Raw genomic sequence first — 24,371 nt, forward strand, 5'->3', positions numbered from 1 at the left:
TCCCCAACTTCTATACTCTATACGTGTTCTAACTTCTCTACGCGTGGTATAAGAAAAAGAAAAACCTAGATAATTCCCTTTCGTTCGTTTCTCTAATTCTATGAGAAGTGAACTCTGAAGAACTGTGAATCTCTAATTCTCAGAGTCTGAAGAACTCTGTCACTTCTCAATGTTCTCATCTTCTTCTTCTTAGCAACCTAAATCAATCGTGATTCGTGAGTCCGTGACTCTTGAGATTAAACATAAATCAATCGGATTCAGTTCATGTTAGCCTACAAGCGGAATTTGTTCTTTTGATTTGTGGAGTAACAAAAGAATCTCAATCATCAAAACTCAAAAGGTATTATTACATTAATTTGCAGTCTATTTTCTTTTTGGATTGTTAATATAAAAACTTTTCTGATTTTGTGGTCTTATTAATCTAACTATTTGCAGTCAGTCTACCTTTGTGGTCTTATTAATCTGATTTTGAGTTTTTGACTATATGTATATCAGTATATGATTCTAGTTCTCAGTGATTTCGATTTTTGAATGTGTGAGGGTTTGTGTTAGTATAGATTCTATAGAATCATAGATGGATCTTATTAAAATATTGAATACTGATTAAGTACTGTTGTTGAACTTTTTTTTTAATGATTTTCTATGAATTGTGTGTGTTGGATTTGATTGATCATTATTTTTTCCCTAATTCTAGAAGGATACTTATTTGAATAGGTTCAATTATACACTACAGAAGAGCATTGTTTCATGTGCGTTATTGTGCTCACATCTTAGCTCTTATCGTAAAAGATGGACTTATGAAGATTGATCCAGCTGTGCTTAAGATAAGAAAGTCTGTGAAGTCCCTTAAAAAGTCTCAAGTAAGAAAACAAAAATTCTTGGACATTGTTGATGCTTTAGGAATGTCTGGAACAAGAAGGGGTATTCGTCAAGACGTGAGCACAAGGTGGGTCTCTACTGTTATTTTGTTATACTTATACAGTTAGAGATTGTATTAATGTTTATAGTATACTCACTTGGTGTTGTTTTATACAGGTGGAATTCAACTTATCTCATGTTGGACAGCTGTCTTGTTTATAGAGTTGTTTTTGCTCATTTAAAGGAGGTGGATCCAGACTATGAAGACTGTCCAACTGATGAAGAATGGGAGAAAATTGAAGTTGTCACAAAGTTTCTCAAGACATTTTATGATCTCACGACTTTATTTTCTGGTAGTAAGTATCCTACTTCCAATCTTTATTTTGAAGGAGTTTGTCGAGTTCAGGTGTTACTCAAAAAAGAAAGTACAAATGATATTGATTACATTAGGGAGATGGTAAAAGAGATGCAAGAAAAATTTAACAATTATTGGACGAACTTGAGTCCTATATTGGCTATTGCACTTGTGTTAGATCCTAGATATAAACTTCATTATCTGAACTTTGCTTACTCCAAGTTGTATCCTGATGTAAGAGTACTAGAAAGAAAAGTTAATGATGTGCGTGATGAAATGAAAAAACTTTATAATGAGTATTGCATCTTTTCAAGAGCTTCTGGAATTGGAACTCAGAATTTGGGTACTCAAACCGATGGGAATTCTGCCCATCAAGGAAGTGAGTGGTACGAGGTAATTTTGAAGCTTATTTATTACGTACATGTGGTCTTGTATTATTTTGTGTTTATCTGTGTGTGTTTGTGAAGTTCTTGTACTTTATGTTCTCATAGAAGATAACTAGTACTTTGCTCTCATTTCTAACTTCTTTCTTGTTTTATGCAGGAATACGCTGCAGCACAGGAAAATGGTGGTGGTGATCTGCAATCTGACTTGTCAGAGTTAGATCTATATCTTAGTGAGAAACATCCTTGTCAACGGAATCCATCATTCAACATCCTAATGTATTGGAAAGGCCAGGAGCAACGATTTCCAGTTCTTTCAAGAATGGCTGGGGACATCTTGTCAATTCCTATTTCAACCGTCGCTTCAGAATCTGCATTTAGTATTGGCGGAAGGGTAATTGATCGATTTCGGAGTTCCTTATTACCTGAAAATGCTGAGGCGGTGATAACAACTCGTGATTGGGACCTTGGAGTTGGTAAGTGCCTATATTGCATTTAGTTGAATATCTAAATTTCATATTTAACTTCGATGGTTTTTATCCATGTAGGAAAAGAAGATTTGGATGAGGAAAATGGGCTTATTGGAGAAGATGTATTAGGATTTGAACTTGGTGTATTGGAGGATGAGGCATTGGAGGATGGCGAAGTAAGTTCTTATGCGTCTAATTAGTATGCGTAGTTGCATACTTCTTCAATATAAAGCGGGGTAAATATGCAAATTCTGACTTGTTTCTTTTCTTTTGTTTGATTTATTTTTGCTTGGAATTACAGATTCATAATAATGATTAGTTGGAGCAACTCAAAGATAGACATGGAAAATGAGAATGTTTTTTGGACAAATTGTTTTTTGGACAGACAGTTATCACAGTGTCTCCAAATTTTGTATAGAAAAGAGATTGGAGATGTTTTTTTGGACAGTTATCAGTTTTTGGTTTAACCACAATATATATTTTGTGCAGGATCTATGGTATGGTAAAATGGTATTACTATTTACTACGGTATCGATTCTCAAAGGGTATTTTTCTTTGTTGAACTGTGTAATTGTAACTGTGACTGACTGACTGTGTAACTGGTATAATGGTATTAGTATTACTATTAAATAGTTGTTACTTGTTAAGATTTTCAATTTTATCATTTTGTTTCACTAGATTTTTAAATTTTGATAGTGTCACTAGTGAATCTGTTGTTGATTGAAAATTTGAAATGAATCTAAATATGAAATGAGTTATGTGAATGTTATGTTAGGTTGCAGCAGTCTTGCCCAGAAAACAGTGAATACTCTGTCGGACAATTCAGATCTGACATACGGGCGGGCTAACCCGTGAGCCCGCAAGTTCAGCCCGTTACGGGTACGGGTTGAAGAAATGCTAACCCGCGAAGAATTTCCACACGCGGGTTTCGACCCGTATTAATTTCAGCAAATCCCCAATTTCAATTTCATTTCAGCAAAATTCTCTCAAATCTCTGAAATTCTTCTCACTATCAAATGGCTGCTGCAATATACAGTCTTTTCATTATCAACAAATCCGGAGGTCTCATTTTCTACAAGGTAAAATCTCTCTATTAATTTCTTGAATCTGGATACAGAGTTTTATATTCAGCATCCAAAATCAAATTAAAATTTTTGATTTTGTATTTTCAGGATTATGGATCAGCAGGAAGAATGGATACAAATGACAGTTTGAGATTAGCAAGTTTATGGCATTCAATGCATGCAATCTCACAACAATTATCACCAGTTTTAGGTTGTCAAGGAATTGAACTTCTTGAAGCTGATACTTTTGATCTTCATTGTTTTCAGTCACTTACAGGTAAGAATTAAAAAAACACTTCTCATATGAACAAACCCTTTAATTTTCTGGTTCCAATTTTTCGGCAATATTCAGGAATAATAATTTCCAATTTATTTTTAGAAATTCGATAAATTTGTCAAAATTGGATTCGGAATTATAAAATTGGATTAGGTTATGTGATGCCCTTGTATGGAACTGTCCAGACAAAATTATGACTTGAAACTGAGCGAGAGGAGGGTTTGTTCTTTGAAACATTTTATTGGTGACGTTATAATTGAATGTGTGAATTGGTAAAGGAACCATAGGGTATAAATGTCTAATGTCTGTGAGAAATTTGTTTGATTCTATAAATGAGTGAAGATGTTTCACTAAGATAACTTCATCGATGATATTATTTCTATTACTTCTGAGGATCTTCTCTTGTTTTGGAAGAGAAAAGAAAAATTATCATTTGTTACCCCAGTAATTACTGAAAGCTTATTTCTAGTGGTGCTGCGTTATGAGTTTTTTTTTTTTTTTTTTTTTTTTTTTTTTTTTTTTTTTTTTTTATTTATGTTTGGTGTGTGTGTGTTTCTTCTTTCTGTTTTGGTTTCTTTAGAGAAATAACTAGGATGTATGCAGCGAGATACAACGAAATGAAACTGAATTGAATTAGTTACTACATTAAAGTGTTTGATGATTTAAAATCGCAGTAATTTGACGATTTGTCTTTAGTTTTGAGCTTGGACACTTAAAATTCTTCTGAGTCTTACCTCTCTCTGACGGCTTATAACTTGATTGTGTTGAATCAAAATCTACAGTTCTGAGCCAAATTTAGTAGTAGCTCCGGTTTTGAATTTTTGGTTTAGTTTATGTGCAACAAAATCGTGTGAAACAGACATTGTGCCTTATCATTTTAATGGTGGGAAACAGAAGCTGATTGTTTAGGAAGATAGTCGCGTGGCCTACCCCGTTTAAACACCAGTGGTACAAGGAAAAAAGAAAAGGCACTAGATAGTTTTGGTTACTCATTTACAGGTATAAAAAACAGTTCTCATATGAACTAACCCTTCCTAATTCTGGCAATGTCAGGGTTTAATATTGAGCATCAATCCCCAGGAGTACTAGTTTCCTAATTCTTAGAGATCTCATAGAATTCTCGAATTTGGTTTGGAGTTGTAAATTAGATGACGGAACTGTGCTGATAACTTTGCTACTTGAAATTGATCGTGGAAGAAGGATCCGTCTTTGAAACATTTTATTGGTAGACGACACTATAATTGAATGACTGGAATTGGTAACTGTAGGAACCAGGGGATATGTATGTGTATAAGAAATTATTGGATTCTATCTTGGATTTGTATGAGATAATGACATCAACTAGACAAAATCTGCAAGGGTATGTGTTGAAATAGATATAGATTTTGATAACCCTGATTTTATCCCTGTATCTTTTGATGGGAGAGAGTTTCAAGTACCTGTGCAATACTCTTGGAAACCTCCAAGATGCTTATCATGCTCAACCTTCGGCCATTTGAATGGCAAATGTCCTGATGTTTCTGCAAGTAGCACTTTTAAGAAGATTCGGGTACCTAAAGTGAAAAAGGCAATCGTGGATGATATTGGGAAGACTGCACAAGTGGATAAAGTGTTGCAAATTCTAGAACATGACAGAGTGGATTTAGGCGATGGCACGGATGCTAACAGCATGTTGCCAATAACAAATAGAATTTAATCCGAGGTCTCCGGGTCAGCTAGTGCTTCCATTGTGCTGCCAAATGAGAATGAATTGGGCGGTGAAGGTGTACTGGAAATGGTATCTCCCAATTCAGCTAAGAAATTTTATACTAGAAGATCAAAAAACTTGGGTAGAAAGGGGGGAAGGCCTAATGATATACCTATTTGTCACTTGAACCCTTTCAACAACCTGGAGTCAGTACCTAATGGTGGAGTTGTTACAATTAGTGATTCAGAAGATGCTACCAGGCAGGAAACTTGTAATTCTCAAGAACAAGATATTGAAGACCCTGAAGTAGATACATATGAAGATTCTAATGAAAGAGTCTGAATATGAGACAGATAATGATGTCATGGATATCACAAAGGTAAAATCAGTTGAGGAAGTCTCTCAGTGGAAACCAGTGACTGCAGAACAAAAGATGGAGAAACTTATGACGTTTAGTTCATCGCTTGGTCTTCCTCGTGGAGGTAAAGAAGCTGGAGTTAAGAAAAACCTTGGACGCATTGTAGATAATTTCCATTCCTCGAAACCAATCAAGCATTTGGGTCCTAGCAATGAGGATTTGGGTAGAGGGAAAAGAACCCTCATACCCAAGAAGAAACTGTAGGATCGATAATAGTCTGTAGTTAGGCTTCCACTTGTTAGTAAAGCAGGTGTTATGTTTTTTGTTGTTCTCGTGTGTGTTGAGTCGGCTTTTTGCCTTCTCTTGTTGCGCTTAGACGCCTCTCATCTTGTATTTCTTTTTTCCTTTCGAATAAAATTTTAACCTTTTAAGAGTCAAAAAGAACTAGACAAAATCTGAAGATGTAATTGAAAAGAGTGGAAAACTCATAAAACTCCGTTTTCGTGTTATGGATGGATAGATAGATCTTTAATATTAGAGCCATCATTTTCCTTTGGCTATGCATAGCAATGGTAGAAAATATATTCAAATCTTGCGATTTTAATCTGTCACTAATTCCTGTCACACGTTTTGCTGCCATTGGTTAGTATTGCTAAGTCAATCTTATGTGTGGACTCTGGAGTGCTGCATCTTTGGATTTCGCCTCTCTGACGTTGAGGCGAACTTTTTATTGTTTGAATGAAGTTGAACCAAGATTTACATGTTCTGCATTGTTTTCACTGAAGAAATTGATGTTACTTGTTAGGCTATACACCTTGCACTATCGTCCTGTATGGCAGAACATATTTTTGGCAACGAAGCATCAAAATTCCTTATTTTACTTGTTTTAGGAATTGAACGAAGTCATTGTACTGTTGATTTGCTTTGCAGGGACAAAATTCTTCGTCGTATGTGAACCAGGGACACAACACATGGACACTCTACTAAAGATCATTTATGAGCTGTACACAGACTACGTATTAAAAAATCCCTTTTACGAGATGGAGATGCCAATCAGGTGTGAACTCTTTGATATTAACCTCATACAGGGCATCCAGAAAGATGGTGTTGCTTTGCTTGGTCGATGAATAAACCTTGTCTAATTTGTAAGTCACGGTCATAGTAACTGAGTTCTACTTCGGTGAATTTCTTTGTCTATATATCAAAGTTTGTCTGAACAATTTTTTAAATTCGAATTTCTGTCAGGAATTTAAAACACCACCCATCAATTTTCTTTGAATTTTTGATTTGATGCTTCTGTATATTTGTTTTTTCTCTTTGTTAAATATTCATGTGTGCATATTCTTAATTTATATCAATATAATTGTTATGGTGCATTGGCAACTTCACTGATTGCTTTTCTCTTGGTGCTTATGTGCTACTGAGCTTCTTATTTGAATCACGTGCTGTAGAGGTCAGTGGGCTGCTGGACCGCCAGACCCCATATGTGATTTTTTTGTAATTTTTTCTTGACATAGCCCATGTCCAAGAGCTGCAAAATAATTTTGGATTTTGGAGATGCACGCTGGTTTTTCTAGAATCGGTGCTATGGAGATTGAAATTTTTTAGTTCCATCAAACAGAATCCTACATCAGATTTTACTTCAATTTTTATGTAGAGTTTGCCTGTGTAAGCAGACTCATGGAGTAAAAAAATTCAGTGCTAGGTGCATACATGTGTTCCTGGTTTGAGTATAATGTCAACAAGACCTTAGTAGCCAGGAACATGCAAAGCCATAAGAATTGCCAATTTGCAATTTGCGCTCCTCACTGAAAATCGTGATGGGAGTACTCTCCAAACAAGGGAGAAATGCGCTCCAAACAAGGGAAAATCGTGTGATTCGAGAGAAGTTTGCACATGCTTAAAAACTGCACCAACAGATGCAAGGTAGATAAAGCTACAGTCTCTGAATCGAGTCCTGCCAGGTTTCAGGTCACTTAGCCTGCCAATTCCGCTAGGTTGATCTCTCCAGATAGTTTCATCGTGTTGCTCTGCTTTGGCGAGTTTGTTTGTCATGGAAATAGTTTGTATCAAATTATTTTATGTTCAAGATTTTACAATTCTTAAAATGTTAAACACAACCGATCTATTAATTGAATCACATAACAATGCATATAAAATTGAGAAACAGACACTACTTACACATAAAGTTAACAAGTACTGCTACTTAAAAGATAAGAAAATCAATATGATGAAATTAACATTGGGATCATCAGTTGAGCTCTGCTGGTAACGGTTTGAATAGATCCATCTCTTGTAACTTGCTGTTTGGGCCAATGATATGCTGGATGACAGCATACGTAAGTTCGACATGTTTGAGTAACAGATCGTATCTCGCTGTTAAAGGTGATATACGAACAGGCTCAAATTTAAACCCATTCTCACAAACACTAGCCTCAAACCATCCTTTTCTTAACAAATAGAAAATATCATAATACGATTTTGCAACCCCAGAATCATGAGCTCTTTGAACCCAGAAAATGTGCATTAACATAGTTCTCTTGACAACAAATTAACCGTTCTTTCACTACAGAGTCGGTGACGGTATGTCGCAGAAAGGTAATGTTATTGGCATTATCTTGAAGTTTTTCAAGCGTTAATGAAATCGTTATAAGCATAAGCCCATCGATATCTGCTGCTGCAGTTCCCGGATCTCCAATCAGAGTCTGAGAGCAAAATTCGGAGTCTTGTTCATGTTCGCAGATTTTGTTAATCAGCTCGACGTCTACAGCAAAGACGGAAACTGCGGCAGCAGAAAGAACTAGAAGCGATAAGAGCATGGATGATAGGTAATGAGCTCCCATATTGTTTGCAAGTTTAGGGTTAGGTTAAATTTTGCTGAAGATATAAGCTATCCTTAAGAATAATATTTTAGGGTATGTTTCCTTTAATATATTATTACGCTAAATATCCTCATTCTGCCATTTGAGCCATTTTGTTTATTCATTATGTTGCCATCGCCAATTCAAATTGCAATTGTTTTCTTTTCTGTTTTATGTTTGCAATGTTCATTAACGGTTGTTTTTTTCATTCTTATGCCGGATGAATTGCATAGCATCTAGGAAGAAAGAAATTCCCTGCCGCCCTCATCGAAGCCATCTTGACTCAAGGGAAAGGCTCATCTGTGCAACTGTTTATAAAATCTGCAGGTAACATCTTCCAAGTAATATATGTTGGACTATGTGGCGCGATGTAAACCACATATGTATAACTAGGATAGTTACACATGGAATAAGAGAAAGTACATGTGGTGCCTAATAAGCTTGGGCATCTCCTTACATAGCACGGAGGCCTTTTAGATTAAAACCCCACACCTGCTGCAACTGGTTGTCAAGTGGGGAAAATACCAGTGCTATGTGGTCGGACCTAGAAGTAGGGTCTGGCGGTCCGTGAAGATCCTAACAATTAGTATCAGAGCCTATCGTTGGGGCTACTGTCTGGACGAAGAAGTGGTTGTGGATGTCACCCGGTTTAGGGCGCAGATGGAGTCAAACTCAAGGTGGAGCAGGCAAGGCCCAAAGTAGAGCTGGCGCTCAAGGTGGAGTTAGTGACGCACCCATTAACTCAGGTGGAGCAGGGTTCTAGGTGGACAAGGTTGTGCTCAAGGTGGAGTTAGTGCTATCCTTCCCATTAACTCAAGGTGGAGTAGGGTTCCAGGGCACGTAGTGACAATAATCATGTTCGATGGGTAGGATATACGGACGGTGATCATATGGGGAGTATGATTGGATTAGTGAGGTGGTTTAATCTCGCCAAGATGGAGATTGTTGGAGTATGTGGCGCGATGTAAACCACATATGATAGCTAGGATAGTCCCACATAAAATAAGAGGAAGTACATGTGGTCTGCTGCAACAGGTGGTCAAGTGGGGACAGTAACATACTTATGTCGGACGCAATTTAGTTTGAGGAAAATCCCGGTCCGCGTGATTTTTTTTTTGTTAAAGTCCAGTAAATACAATGCTAAAGTTCAGTCTAATGGCTCCAAGACTTAAGTCACTAGTTTTTTGCTGTATGCGTGAACTGCAGAGTCATTGCATGTCGTTTATGAGGGTGTGAATTCTCCAACTTTAATCTCTTGTGAAGATGGCATTGCTGTGATGGAACGATAAAATATTTGTTTCATGGCCATTGTTGTTCATTTACTAATTACTTTCTCATATTCATACTATTGAAGTTCATGGCCCTAACTTACATCGAAAATCGGCTTGGGAGTTGTCTAAGGCTTATATTGCAGGAGTTTTACTAAAATGGGAAAATGGAAAATGGTGATGTGTATTTTCTCTGAGACGGTATCACGGCAGTTGGTCTACAAGTTTTGCACAGAAGCTTGAAGGTTTCAAAAGCAATTTTTCAAGACAAAAACACTCATTATAGTGTGGGTTAAAAATGAATGAGGAGTAAAAAATTTAAGGAAACAATCTCTAAGTTATAAAAACAACGAAAGAGAAGGACTGCAGTAAAATATAGGGAATATGGTAAGAATTGAAGAGTTTCTGGAGTAAACGATCCGGAGCCTGCAGTAGGTGTTGTTGCTGTTGTTGTTATCAGCATTCCTTTCATACAATGTAGTAGGCTTCAATTTTTATTTACCATCGCACAAGTCTTGAACAAATCAATCAATAACAAAGGAAAATTCTTCGCCAAATGTGCAAACCCATCGGACTTCATAACCTCTGCAAGTAAAAAATTTAATGGGTAAGACAAATACATGTATAACCCAAAACTGGACAGACACACTTGGTACTCCTCTTGAAATATGTAGCGAAGTAGTTACTTTATTAAAGGTCAAAATGTAACTTACCTCCCGCATTTTCCGGTTCAGCTGCAAAGTTTAGACATGCAGTTTTCAGTTGCAAGCATTGGTGTTTCTGTGCTAGGACAAGTGTTGTTGCCACATTGTTTGCAGTTGTTTCTTCACACAATTCTGCCTCACACATGAGTTTCAATTGGGAAAGATCAAAGCGAACCGCTGTAGGTAACAGATGTTGTGTAAGTGTAGTTGAAGTGCAGAGAGATCCCATGCTTCAGGAAATTCATCTGAGTACACAAATAATAACATGGCCTGCAACAAAAATTTAATTACGTTTAAGGTAGACGAACTTTATTTATGAATTTCATAAATGAATTGTTAGAAGATTAATACTTTAATGTGTAAAAATAGCCCCCTCCGGAAACAGGCTTCCAAAACTGCCACCCTTAATTGAAATATACAAATAACACCCTTTTGGGGTTTTATAGACATTTATACTCTTATTTAGAAAAGGTCCAGACCCTATTGATTGAGTCAGCTACCACCTCAGCAATTAAATCTGGCAGAGTCACCTACCAACTCAGCAGAGATATGTATCCCCGTCTTCTTGTTTTTTCCGTCAAATTTTTTTTTCACTTCGTGATCTCCGTCTCTCTTATTTCCTTCTTTCTCAATTTTCAAAGTTCCATCGACTTCTTCCTTCCATCAACATCTTCAGAGATTTCTCAGTTTTTCAATTTCGTCTCAGATTCAATCCGCTGCATACCCATTTCGCGAAGAACTAATATATATCTGAATATGTATTGAAAAAAGAAGAAAAAAAGAGGTATGATTTAGGGTTTAGAATTATTTGTCATCAATTTGAATTGAGGATTCAATTTTGGGTATGTATGAAATGAAAGTTTAATCGATTTCGTTATTTTAGGTAGATAGGAACTTAGTGCGGTTTGTAGAAGAAAAAAGAAGAGCAGAGCAATAGATTGGGAAATTTTGATGTTTTCTAGATTATGAAATAGGTATTTTCATCAACTTCACTTACGATTTAGGGTAACTGAGCACAAAAAATAAGGTATGATTTAGGTTTTCAAATCTCATTTTTTCTGTTCATATCGTTAGAGTATTTGGAACTGAGACAAATGAAAATTTTTGCGATTTATTCCGTGGAAATTAGTATTTTGCTTCAGTTTTGATTTTGATTTCTTAGGTTTTTCAGAATAGATTTTGTTTTTTTGTTGTTTTTTTTGTTAAATTAGGGTTCATACTTTCATCACTGTAGCTTGTTGTGAATGAGAAATTTTTATTTATTTGTTTTAAAATTGGGTGTATTATGTTGGGTTTCTCTCTAATTCTTGTTTATCGGATACTAAAGATTTTGTAATACTTGTGGATCTTGTGCTCAGAGATAGTTGGAGTTGTTACTTGAATCCTAGTTCCGAGCATTGACGTGGTCCACCTAAGTTTAAGTACAAGTAAAAAATTCTTGTCATTCATTACATAATTAGTACTCTTCCTTGTTTTCCTATGCTTTGTCATGGCCACCAAAAGCTTCATAGTTTTAGATTCAACAATAGCTCTAAATCATGAATTTGTGGATGGTTGTAACATGTTGTATGAATAACTATTTAACCACTGCTAGCTCTAAATATGGACATTTCTTGGCTTAAATTACAAAATATATTAACCCAATCAGCATATAATTAAGATGGAACCAAAGTCCCAATTAAGTTACACTAGACTACTGAGTAGTGTATTCCTTTTACCTGCATATTCTCATCCCAACCTGCTAACAAGAGATCGACTTTGTTCCCATTATTTTGTAAATTAGATTTGCTGTATGATTCCAACTTCATCGAATCGATTGTTTTTCTTAGCATAATTGGTGGCCTTTACACGGATGGTATGATGGTGTTTGTTTGATACAACTTCATTCATGGGTGTACCATTTTAGGTTTTGCTATCATATGGTACTTGATATATTGTTTCAAAAAAACTCTCATACGTATTATTGCACACTGCCAATGGATGATATTCATTCAATGTATGATGGCAGTTTTGGAAGCTTGTTTTTTGCACGAGTTGTAGTTTCAATCTAATCTATTAACCTCACTTGCGAATTGTTTATAATGTCATAATAATGTCATGATGAGCATGCAGTTTTAGGTAGATAAAACTTAGTTTTTCTTAATCACTATAACTTTGTGTGCGGAGTGTACTTTGAGTAACTAAAGAATATGAATTACTACTATGTTATTACTAATCCTGACTATATTAATTTTGTAGGTTCCAAGTTATGGGTGTAGGAGGGAAGAAGAAGAAGAAGTGTTCTCGAAAAGTGAAATCTGCGATTCATGTGGATGAAACAGTGTTGGATGCCACTGTTGAGGAAAAAAGAGTGGTATCTACAGATGGTGTTGAAAGGTAGATATGTGATATTTAGCCTGTTAAGGCTAACCATTCATTTTACGTGCTGTGTCTGGTCACTTCTTTTTTATTGCTGGAGATTCACATAAGATAAGTAAAGATCGAAGAGCTGAATACTTACTTTTAGATATAGTTTTGAATCTACTTCTTCTAATAGATGATTGTATGGTATAGTTTAATCGTGCCACCGTTGAGCATTCCCTGTCAAATGTATGCAGTAATAGCCTAAAACCCAAGCTACTGCCTATCTGCTCACTATTTTAAGAAGTTAAATTTGAAGAATAATAATAGTTTAGTTATTTATATATAAAAGAAAGTTAGATGCCTCTATGCGAATCCTATTTTTTCCATGTTGCTGCATGGTTCTTTCTAGGTGTATTTGGTATAAGCCACTTGTAAACGGAAACTAGACCGGTCATTCGTTGAGTCACTTTTACAACTTGAATACAGGTGGTTATTGTATTAGTTGGAATGTACGACTATTTATCTTTTTCAATGTTGCTGCTTTCCGCTCTCAAATACTTAATTCTAAGAACTTGTATGTTGTAATTGGTGTAACTATTTATTTCTATGTTGTAGGATGTTTGTTCACCCTGCCAGGTACCGGGCTTATACGTGCAAGGTAACAACATACTCGAGCCCGAAGGTTTTGAAGTGGGTACGTAACCTGATGTCTCCTGCCGAGCAAGATAAATTTATGTCAACTACAATTGGCCCCTTACTGCACCTGCCAATGCAGACGTGGTATAGTGCCTTGTTTCATTTTTTATTGTCTAGTCAGATATCCACGGGTGATGAAGGTGATAAGGGTAACCGTGAAGAAATGCGCGTAATGGTTTGTGGAAAGGAACTCTCCTTCAGAAAGAAAGAGTTCGCGTTGATTTCGGGGCTTAGTTTTAGGAAGTTGGACCATAATTTTTCTCGTCCCGCCACGAAGCCCTGCCTTAAGATGAAGCATTTCCCCGATGAAGGAAAACCAGTAACTGGAAAACGTTTGAAATTATTACTTTTTGGCAAAGTGGAGGAGGAGGAGGACGACGACGAAAAAAAAATCGAAGAAATGTAGCAAAAAGGAGGACAAAAAAAAATCGAGGAAATGTCACCGATCAAGCAAAAAGGAGGAGGAAAAAATATCGGGTGAATGTCACCAATCAAGCAACTCTAATGCTGAATGTGAAATTGTCAAAGTCCCACTAGAATCTGATGACAAGGTGAAATTGTCGTTACTATATGTTGTCCACAGGTATGTCCTGGGAAAGGGAGATGAAAAAGTAGTTGAGCATGATCACTGGTACCTGGTGGATAACCTCGTCGACTTCAACTCCTATCCTTGGGCTGAAATAGCGTTCAGCAGAACTATTGATAATAGCAATTCTACCTTAGATTATCAGATTAACGCTAACAAGCCTGTTGGAAGTGAGGTGACTTACAAGAGTCAAGGAATGGCCCATGTCCTGGTGGTAAGAATCAGTTGGGTTGATATTTTCTAGTTGTCTAATTTTTTGTGATTGTTGTTTTAAAGGTTTTCCTTTTTTCACCAAGGTTTGGGGTCTGGAAGTGTTGCCTAAAGTGCTTGATAAGTTTGGAAGCAAGACTATTTTTGCAAATTGGCGCCCCCATATGCATAGTGTTACATGCGATTTAGTAATACACCACGATCCTCTACTTACGATTTTGGAGGAGTCAAAGGTATGAAGTAATAACTACCTTAGTTACTTTATTTTTTTGTTCGCTACATTGTTAATTTGGTCGAGTGACTTTATAAAATTACAGGGTGAAGTGTGTGATGACATTATGTTGCATAAAGAAGATGCAAAGCGTTTGGTAATGTTGGGGTTATGTGAAGGTCCCTTCGTAGATGACGAAGAAGAAGTTTCTTTAAAGAATGAAAATGTGGTGGAGAACGAAGATCCGTTTGAGAAGGGTGAGGAAGAAAATATGTTAGAGTCTGAAAATGTTTTTGTGGATGAACAGGTTCCAGAGGAGAGCAGCATGGATGATGAAGAGGACGAAGAAGATCTGTTAGGGAATGAAAATGTGGTGGAGGAAAAAGATCTGTTTGAGAAGGATGAGGAAGAAGCACGTGTGGCACATTCTCGCTCCCAACTTGATGTTTTTTGTTCTAGGACATCAACTTCAGTCATTGCTTCTTTCGAGTCTTTTGTGAAAAATGCAATGATTGGTCATACAGAGGATTTTAAAATGACGGTGATTGGCGAAATTGAGGTATTTAAAAGTGTAGTGAAGGGTCAGTTGTAGGAGTTAAGTGTCCAGGTAAGTAATAGCCATAAAACAATGTTGAATCATGTGGAGTGTTTAACTGCCGAGATCAAATCAATAAAGGATAAGATTGGTGGAACCAAGACGTACAATGCATTGTCAAAGACAAAAACGGTGAGTTAATTAGAAATTCATTGTATTAATATAGATAGAATGTCACATCTATTATGATATTGAAGTTTTATTGAACTGATATTTATGTTGTTTGAACAGGGGACTCCACCTGTAGGACATAACGAAGAAGGAAATTTTGATGGTGCGGCAATGCAGAAGCCAGATGTGACTCCTGGCAATGGATCCAACAGTATTGAATTAAATCCACCATATCCGTACAATCCTCAAAATAAGGAAGTTGATGTGAGTCGAGCTGTTGTAAGTATTTGTTGCATCTCTAGTTTTGTTGCTACATTAGCACCTATATATTTTATACTTTTTTCACAAAACTATCGTGGTATGACTTTTTGACTGTGTCGGATATGTAGGTAAAAAACATTTGTAACAGCTCAACGGGGAAAAAAAGAAAGCGTCAGAAAAATAAACCCTGCACTGGCTCTTCTGCACCCATTATCGTTCTTTATGATGATGTTACAAAAGGTCAGGGAAGGGCTAGGAGGAAAATAAACCCTGCACCTTCCCTGTTGCCCCCGTATACTCCTACAGGGAAAGTGGCGAAAAAGAACGCAAAAAAGGTTCCGACAAGCGAAGAGCCTGTTATCATGAATTATTTTGAAGAAGACACATTGGATCAGCAAATAACGAAGCAGGATATAGATGATGTGAACAGATTCATAAACCTCGGGTTAGCCTCATCCCTAGTATACCCTTTTGTTTCTGTGTCTTGTTGTTTCTCCTCCCTAGTATACCTTTTTGTTTCTCTGTGTTGTTGTATATGTGAAAACTAACAATCATGGTGTTGCCTTATAATGGATCTTAATTTACCACAGTATCAAGGAACATGGCGATAACTATAATGGTGATGGTACATCATTATTGTCTTGCTCTGAGTATAAACTACTACTACGTTCAACTGGTTGGTTATGCGGTAATGTGAGTCATATTGCATCATTTGATATTGACGATTAAATCTAATAATGAGAACATCATTTGGGTTGTCAGAAGTTTTATGTTTATTGGTCTTCCTGCAGATTATTGACAGTGCATTGGTGCTTTTCACAAGTCTTATCCTTCTAACAAATCCACTGGTACCTGGTCATACTTTGAAAGTCACTTACCGGTAAGTTTTTGTGCAGAATAGATTGGATATTTTCTACTTATTTATTATTGCATGAATACATTGTGACTGAGCTGCCTTGCTCGTGAAACAACAACATTTTGCGAATGGTGATTTTGCCCAAGTTGACAGATTCAGACTAGGGTTAGCAGGACGCCGTGGTTCACCACCTAGTGAGCATTTACCCTCTTGGGATAAGGTTGATGTCGTATATGGTGTAGTTTGTATTGAAATATTCACTGGGTCGCAGTCTCCATTCAAGTAAAGGAGAAGACTTATAATTTATGATTCTCTTAGACCGAATCGTAATAATCGCTCAAGCAAAATTCACCCGGAAGTCGGTCAAATTCGTGATTATTTGGAGAAAGCATACAACCGCGGTCCATGGTGGTGTAGATATGACTTAAAAACCCCTAAGCAAAATGATACGTGAGTCTTACTTGAAATCTATTTTTAACCTTGAATTTTTAACCTTATATTTGGAGAATTGATCCATATACTATTTATGCAGTAACTCTTGTGGGGTGTTTGCTTTCAAGTTTATCGAGCATATGGTCAGGAAGATTCCTGTTTGTGAAGTCGAACCTGCTTTCGCTACTCGTTATCGATGCGAACTTGCGGTGCAGCTATTCAAGAAACAATTTATAGAGGTGAATGGCACAAGTGGTGAATAGTAACCTGTAATCATATGATCTTGTAGTATAATTCCTGGCCAGCATGTTGGTCCCTGTTTTTTGGATGTGTATAGTTGAAAAAGATGTCAGCTGTAGTTCTAAATCTAAGTTAGTGGCGATGGACTCTTATACCCTGGATATATCTGTTTTATTTTGTTGATCATGTTATGATCCTTCAGTTATGTATGTATAGCGGCTTGTCTCTGCTTCTAAAAATTGATGCTTAGATATTTTATCTACTCCATGTTCTTTGAAGGGAGTTAGCAGCTTAGTTCATATTTTCATATTTTCATCATGCATATCCTATAATCTCTTTTTCTTTTCAACATGCTTAGTTCGTCTCTATCTCTATCCTGAGAGAGATCATCTCAGGATCCTATAATCTTTTTTTACTGATTTGTCTCCTTCTTTTGCTGTCTGAGTTTCCTCTACCTCTTCCTAGTCTCTCAGTCTTAATTAACCTAGGACGTGCGGCAGAATGATATGTTTTGCATGCAACCTAGTTCTGTCTTGATTTGTCAAAATTAATTGTGGCTTTCTATCCCTTCCCTGGTGGTCTTTTCAAAAAAAAAAAAACACAAAACCAAGCTTATGCGGGTCCCATGACTACTCTTGAAGTCGGATCCGGGTCGGACTCTCCAGACCCGGTACCAAATATTGATTCCCCATCTTTATCTGATAATAATATCTCTATTGCAAGAAGACTATCTTTCTCTTCGCCTTTTTGGGGGGATTCTCTTGAATCCCTAATTTCACCTTCTGTTCTAGTGAGTCCTGAAAGATTCTTATCTAGGAACACCTCTATTTATAGATAAAACCAAAATAAAACTGTTTGAAAGCATAGTAGAAAAAATGGAACACAGAGAAACTCTGCTTTTAGAGATAAAATCCCTTCCTCTAGCTCTTGGATGTGGAAATGTATCTACAAAGGAATAATTTTAGTTGAACAAAACAGTATTTAGGAAATGGGTGATGGAATGAAAGTCAATATATGGGAGGATAAATGGATTTTGTTTGTGTATTTTCAAGAATATAAGAACCCGGGACGATAAGAACTCGTATAATCCTAGTTAGTAATTCTGCGAATCATTCCCGAATAGTAAATCATATTTTCATCATGCATATCCTATAATCTCTTTTTCTTTTCAACATGCTTAGTTCGTCTCTATCTCTATCCTGAGAGAGATCATCAGGATCCTATAATCTTTTTTTGCTGATTTGTCTCCTTCTTTTGCTGTCTGAGTTTCCTCTACCTCTTCCTAGTCTCTCAGTCTTAATTAACCTAGGACGTGCGGCAGAATGATATGTTTTGCATGCAACCTAGTTCTGTCTTGATTTGTCAAAATTAATTGTGGCTTTCTATCCCTTCCCTGGTGGTCTTTTCAAAAAAAAAAAAAAAAAACACAAAACCAAGCTTATGCGGGTCCCATGACTACTCTTGAAGTCGGATCCGGGTCGGACTCTCCAGACCCGGTACCAAATACTGATTCCCCATCTTTTATGATAATAATATCTCTATTGCAAGAAGACTATCTTTCTCTTCGCCTTTTTGGGGGGATTCTCTTGAATCCCTAATTTCACCTTCTGTTCTAGTGAGTCCTGAAAGATTCTTATCTAGGAACACCTCTATTTATAGATAAAACCAAAATAAAACTGTTTGAAAGCATAGTAGAAAAAATGGAACACAGAGAAACTCTGCTTTTAGAGATAAAATCCCTTCCTCTAGCTCTTGGATGTGGAAATGTATCTACAAAGGAATAATTTTAGTTGAACAAAACATTATTTAGGAAATGGGTGATGGAATGAAAGTCAATATATGGGAGGATAAATGGATTTTTGTTTGTGTATTTTCAAGAATATAAGAACCCGGGACGATAAGAACTCGTATAATCCTAGTTAGTAATTCTGCGAATCATTACCGAATAGTAAATCATATTTTCATCATGCATATCCTATAATCTCTTTTTCTTTTCAACATGCTTAGTTCGTCTCTATCTCTATCCTGAGAGAGATCATATCAGGATCCTATAATCTTTTTTGCTAATTTGTCTCCTTCTTTTTGCTGTCTGAGTTTCCTCTACCTCTTCCTAGTCTCTCAGTCTTAATTAACCTAGGACGTGCGGCAGAATGATATGTTTTGCATGCAACCTAGTTCTGTCTTGATTTGTCAAAATTAATTGTGGCTTTCTATCCCTTCCCTGGTGGTCTTTTCAAAAAAAAAAAAAAAAACACAAAACCAAGCTTATGCGGGTCCCATGACTACTCTTGAAGTCGGATCCGGGTCGGACTTTCCAGACCCGGTACCAAATACTGATTCCCCACATTATCTGATAATAATATCTCTATTGCAAGAAGACTATCTTTATCTTCGCCTTTTTGGGGGGATTCTCTTGAATCCCTAATTTCACCTTCTGTTCTAGTGAGTCCTGAAAGATTCTTATCTAGGAACACCTCTATTTATAGATAAAACCAAAATAAAAATGTTTGAAAGCATAGTAGAATTAATGGAACACAGAGAAACTCTGCTTTTAGAGATAAAATCCCTTCCTCTAGCTCTTGGATGTGGAAATCTATCTACAAAGGAATAATTTTAGTTGAACAAAACAGTATTTAGGAAATGGGTGATGGAATGAAAGTCAATATATGGGAGGATAAATGGATTTCTGTTTGTGTATTTTCAAGAATATAAGAACCCGGGACGATAAGAACTCGTATAATCCATCCTCAGTTCATCCGAGTGAGAGACTGATATAGAACAAGGATAGTCACACCTGACAGTTACAACTTTCAGAAAATATCTAATAGTTATTTTCAGTTTCTAGTTTCAGTTTCTTATCTTGTGTGTCTAATGTGTGTGTTAGCTTCCTATAACTACCTACTAGTATTTAATCTTAGGATCCTGATTTGTAAAACGTTATTGATGATTGTTATTTTAAAAGGAACTAGTTTTCTGTTTTTGTATTTTCAAGTGTTCTATTTGTTGTTCTTGTGGATTCAAAACACAAATATCTTGAGATTATACCTTGTGTGCAGGATTCAGAACAGTGTTTTGTGGATTCAAAACACACCTTGTGGATTCAAGGCTATTTCTTATCGTTATCGCTGCGTCAATTGGATTCATAGAAAGGTTTGATCCTTGTTTCATGGCTTCTAACAATGATGGAGATGGTGGCAACCGCTCGACTGGAGATGTTCGGGAGAGTGCTGCGTCGTTAGGGCAGATTGCTAACACTCAAGCACAAATGATAAGGTTCGTAGATACGTATAATCCATCCTCAGTTCATCCGAGTGAGAGACTCGGGTCTAACTCATGTAATATACGAAACCGGGATGATAAGAACTCATATAATCCATCCTCGGTTCTTCCGAACGAGAACCTCGTGTCTAACTCTAGTAATCTTTGAACCCGAGATGTCGAAATCCGATAGATTTCATATTCAGCTCATCGAAATGAGAACCTCTGTTTTAACTCTAGTAAACTTTGAACCCGAGATGTTGAAATATGATATATTTCATCTCTATTAATTCGAAATATGACAATATGAAATATGATCCATATCTAGACGTGGACTAAAATATACATGACATTTATTAATATACTTGGTCATAATGAAGGTTGTTAATACCCCGAAAACACGAATTGAGTTTAGCAAAGAAACACAATTTAGCAAAGAAACACAAACTTCATGATATGTATGAACAAAATAGGTTTACGTGAACCATTGGATTCTTAATCCGTATGAGACACAATAGATGGTTATTGTCCATCGATTTAGGGAGAAACCCTAAGTGTCGCGAATTTGCCCTAAAGATTCACAGTAATTACAACCGTTGCCACCAATATAAGCAAACCATAACCCTAATTATCACTTTTACCTGATGTATCCCCTCTCTCTTCATCAGTTCATTTGCAAACGAGAACCAGACCAGCCAAAATATCTCCTCCTCTCTTTGAACTCCACCATTACCAACCATTTAAGCCATATATCACAAAACCTCATTAAAATTCATTATGATTATTAACCTTCAACATCTCTCAATTGTGCAGCAGTTATGTTTGATTTTACAAAATCAGCAGGTACAGTTAGGGTTTTTATCAATTTTTTTTTCTCTTCTTGATTTTTTACTGGTCGATTTCTTAATGGGGGTTTAACAATTATTTTTTCTGGTTGGTTTCCGGTAGATCGAACAACTTAAGTTGCAGTTCAGATCTTCTACAGGTAGATCTCAACATCTTTAGTCGCAGTTCATATCGGGTATACTTGATTTTATTCGATTTAGGTGATTTTTACCTTTTGTATAATACTGATGTTAGGTTTGGCTTGTTGATTTTAACCAATTTTTTTTGTTTTTGGTATTTTTATGCAGATGCATGGAGTTAGGTTTTAATATGGGATTTATCGGTTTGTTTTTAGGTTAGTTACTTAAATTGAATGACTTGAACTTTAATTTGATATGAAAGTTATGTATTGGTGTGATTTTTTTTTTGTTGTTGATTTTGCAGGTTGAGAACCTAAAGAAAGAAAATGAAAAAGAAAATGAATGTGAAGATGAATAGAGAACTAAGTTAGGAACATGGAAACACGCCCAACTGAAGCTGAGAAGAAATTGAAGGACTCCAATTTGAAGCTAGTGATTGTAAGGACTTCAACTGAAGCTGAGAAATTGATATGGAAGTTGTGGATTGGTGTTTATGATATATATTTTTTGTTTGTTTGTTGTTTTTGAGAAATTGATATGGAAGTTGTTACCTTATTGGAAGGAACTTTGTAACTACTAACTAGTGGCCAGTTTCCTGTTAGACCTGCATATGTATATACTTCCTTATTGGAAGTATATATACCTTATTGCTATATATACTTATTGTGTGATGATTGTTGAGTGCCCAGCATATAGTTACGCGTTGACCAATATATGAATTATAGAAAATATACTATGGTTTTTCTACTAACAAAGGGATATCTAAATATAATTTTGATGGGTGTTTGACCCCCTTTGAGATGGTAACATTTTGAACATTATGTATGCATTAGTTTTCTTAGAAAACTATGTTGAAGAAGTTGAATTATGGTAGATAAATACCTTTCTATATTTTCTGAAAATGTATGTTCGTCTGATTCGGGATGTATTTTGATAGTTTTGTTCTGGATCAAACCTAAGCTGATGGTTTTGTTTGTCTTCAGTTGTGCAGTATGAAGCTCGCTGAATACAAAGGGAGAGCAACAAAGTAGCAATGGAGAACTGCGATATTGTTCGTAAATTTATACTCGGAAGTACTATCCTGCTGCACTGCACTTGCACAACAACTTCAGTTACTACCAAGTAAACTGAACAGAAGATAAAAGGTATACTAAATTACCACTCATACACATTGCTCTAAATAAACTTTTTTTTACCATAATACTGCAAGAGAAAATGATTGATTTTACTACCACTCCATTTACATATTAGTCCCCTGTAGAGCAGAATACTTCTTCCGATTAATCAATCTCCTATTAAGTGCGTTATTCTCAGCTCTTATAGAATTAACACATTTGACCAGATCATTGTATGTATGGTGTAATAGATCTCCAAGAGGTGGCAACGGCGTAACTGGAAGACCCAACTCAGCTGTTTCCTTTCTTAATCTACGACCTTCTTCAATCGCGTCATACCATTCCTCACAGGACATAACTCCATTGGCAGAAGTATCCATATTTGTTAAAGACATACTTGAAGAACCCTCATCCGCTGGTTTTGGCAGGTTGTTGGTTTGTTGGTTGCTTTGACGTCTTCTTTTTGAAGGAATTTTAGAAAAACATTTTTCCAAACATGATTTTCTCTCTGATCTAGAACCCATGTGATCGAAGTGGGTAGTTTAAATTGTAAGGAATCACTCCTAAGGGTTGGATGTCATATATATATGTATGTATAGAATTGTAGACTAAGAAAGCATCTTCCTACCTCACTCATATCTAAGTTGTTTGATTTTCCTTTTGTTTATAATTTTTTTTCTTTGTTATGTTAAATGACTCACCCATTTGCTTTGAAATTTGAATAAGCATTTACTTCCAAACTCCCACACCCCCACCTGCTTTGACTTAAAATAAACTACAGGCCGCCACAATAATTTGTCGCTTATTGGACCATTTTTATGCACAATTTTTAATAGTGATAGAGGTAACGGTTTGTCCCCTTATGGCATGGAGGTGCTGTGCATGTGATGAAAAGAAATTGGTTTTCACTTTTCAGGTACAGATGAGAGGATTTGAAGGGAATGTTGTCAATGTGTGTAAACATTACCCAAGAATAGGACAAGCTTTAAATTTGCTTTTTTCTTCTTCCTTATCTCTTTTGTTTTTGAAATGTAACACAACCCGTAAGCTGCCAGCAGAAGACTAATTGGGAAACGTGAAAAAAAGAAACAAAAAAAAAAACTTTTTGACTAATTGTAATTAGTCAAAAACAGCTTGCTTTTTTCTTTTCAGTTACACATGAGAGGTGAACATGAGAGGCGCCAGCTATATTTAGTTGGCATTAAATTCTACATGTTTGCCAACATAAGTATAAATGGACATCATTCAGATTCGTTTGTGCTTAATAATCTCTAGGGTAAAGAAAATCATTGTTATTAGGTACATTTGTTTACAAGTTTTTATCTCAAATCATCTGAAAACAATGGCAGGATCCTCTCAACAGTCTGACGTAACCTCACTTAATTCAACTGCCCGAACAAGAAATCAATATACTACCATATATGGAAGGAATGGTGTTGCGTCGGATGGTGTTGAGTTTGTTGACTCTAAAAAACCTATTGCTAAGCGTGTAGTAACTAATTTCTACACAACAAAAAACGTAGCCAATTCTGTAAGGAGTGGTTTGAGTTAGTAAAGGAGGATCGCCAGTTACGTGAAGAATGCAACAGGTTAAGGATCTTAGTCCCAGAGTCATGTATCATTCCTTATCATGGCAGCGGCGTATGGATCAAGGAAGAGAATTTTGGACAGAGTTTGTTTCAAGATCTTTCCCTTGTTGAGCTAATGAATGGTGCAATGAAGAGCGATATTCGAAGGCACAAGAACGCAGAACTTGAAAAGAAAAGTGATGAAGAATGGTTTAAGATAATGTCTGATTAGTTTATTTTATATTTGAAGTCCTTTTTATTAGGTACGATGGAACTGTTTTTACTTCTAGGTTGTCCTAGTTAGTGCTATATAATTTTCGTTGTTTCAATAAGAAAAGTAAATGAACATTAGCACGTTTAAAAGAGTGCATCACCTAGCTACCAATCACTAAAACAACATGGTAGTAAATGATTTTTGATTCTTGTAATTAGTTCACATGAAACATGCCAGTAGAACTTACAATTAATAAACATAAGATAACTAAGGAATTCCTTTTCAAAGGGTAATTCCCAAATTCAATTACAAAAGACCTACTTTCCGAAATTTAAGGTTTAATATCAAGTCTGAGAAAAACTAATTTACCCTGAGGATGAAAATATGACTAAATCCACTCTACTAATGATGCCGCCTAAACTATT

At 36.1% G+C, this 24,371-nt stretch overlaps 1 protein-coding gene across 1 annotated transcript; it reads left to right on the forward strand.

Annotated features, from left to right (window-relative positions):
- Window positions 1–3,003: 3,003 nt before the first annotated feature.
- Window positions 3,004–6,743, forward strand: LOC113326937 (trafficking protein particle complex subunit 4-like). The gene is made up of 3 exons (XM_026574595.1): window positions 3,004–3,145; window positions 3,239–3,407; window positions 6,383–6,743. Exons 1-3 carry the CDS (start codon window positions 3,083–3,085, stop codon window positions 6,577–6,579), a joined length of 429 nt encoding a protein of 142 aa, XP_026430380.1. The 5' UTR covers window positions 3,004–3,082; the 3' UTR covers window positions 6,580–6,743.
- Window positions 6,744–24,371: the final 17,628 nt, after the last annotated feature.

Source organism: Papaver somniferum, unplaced genomic scaffold (genome assembly GCF_003573695.1).
Source record: "Papaver somniferum cultivar HN1 unplaced genomic scaffold, ASM357369v1 unplaced-scaffold_10, whole genome shotgun sequence".
Lineage (NCBI taxonomy): Eukaryota > Viridiplantae > Streptophyta > Magnoliopsida > Ranunculales > Papaveraceae > Papaver > Papaver somniferum.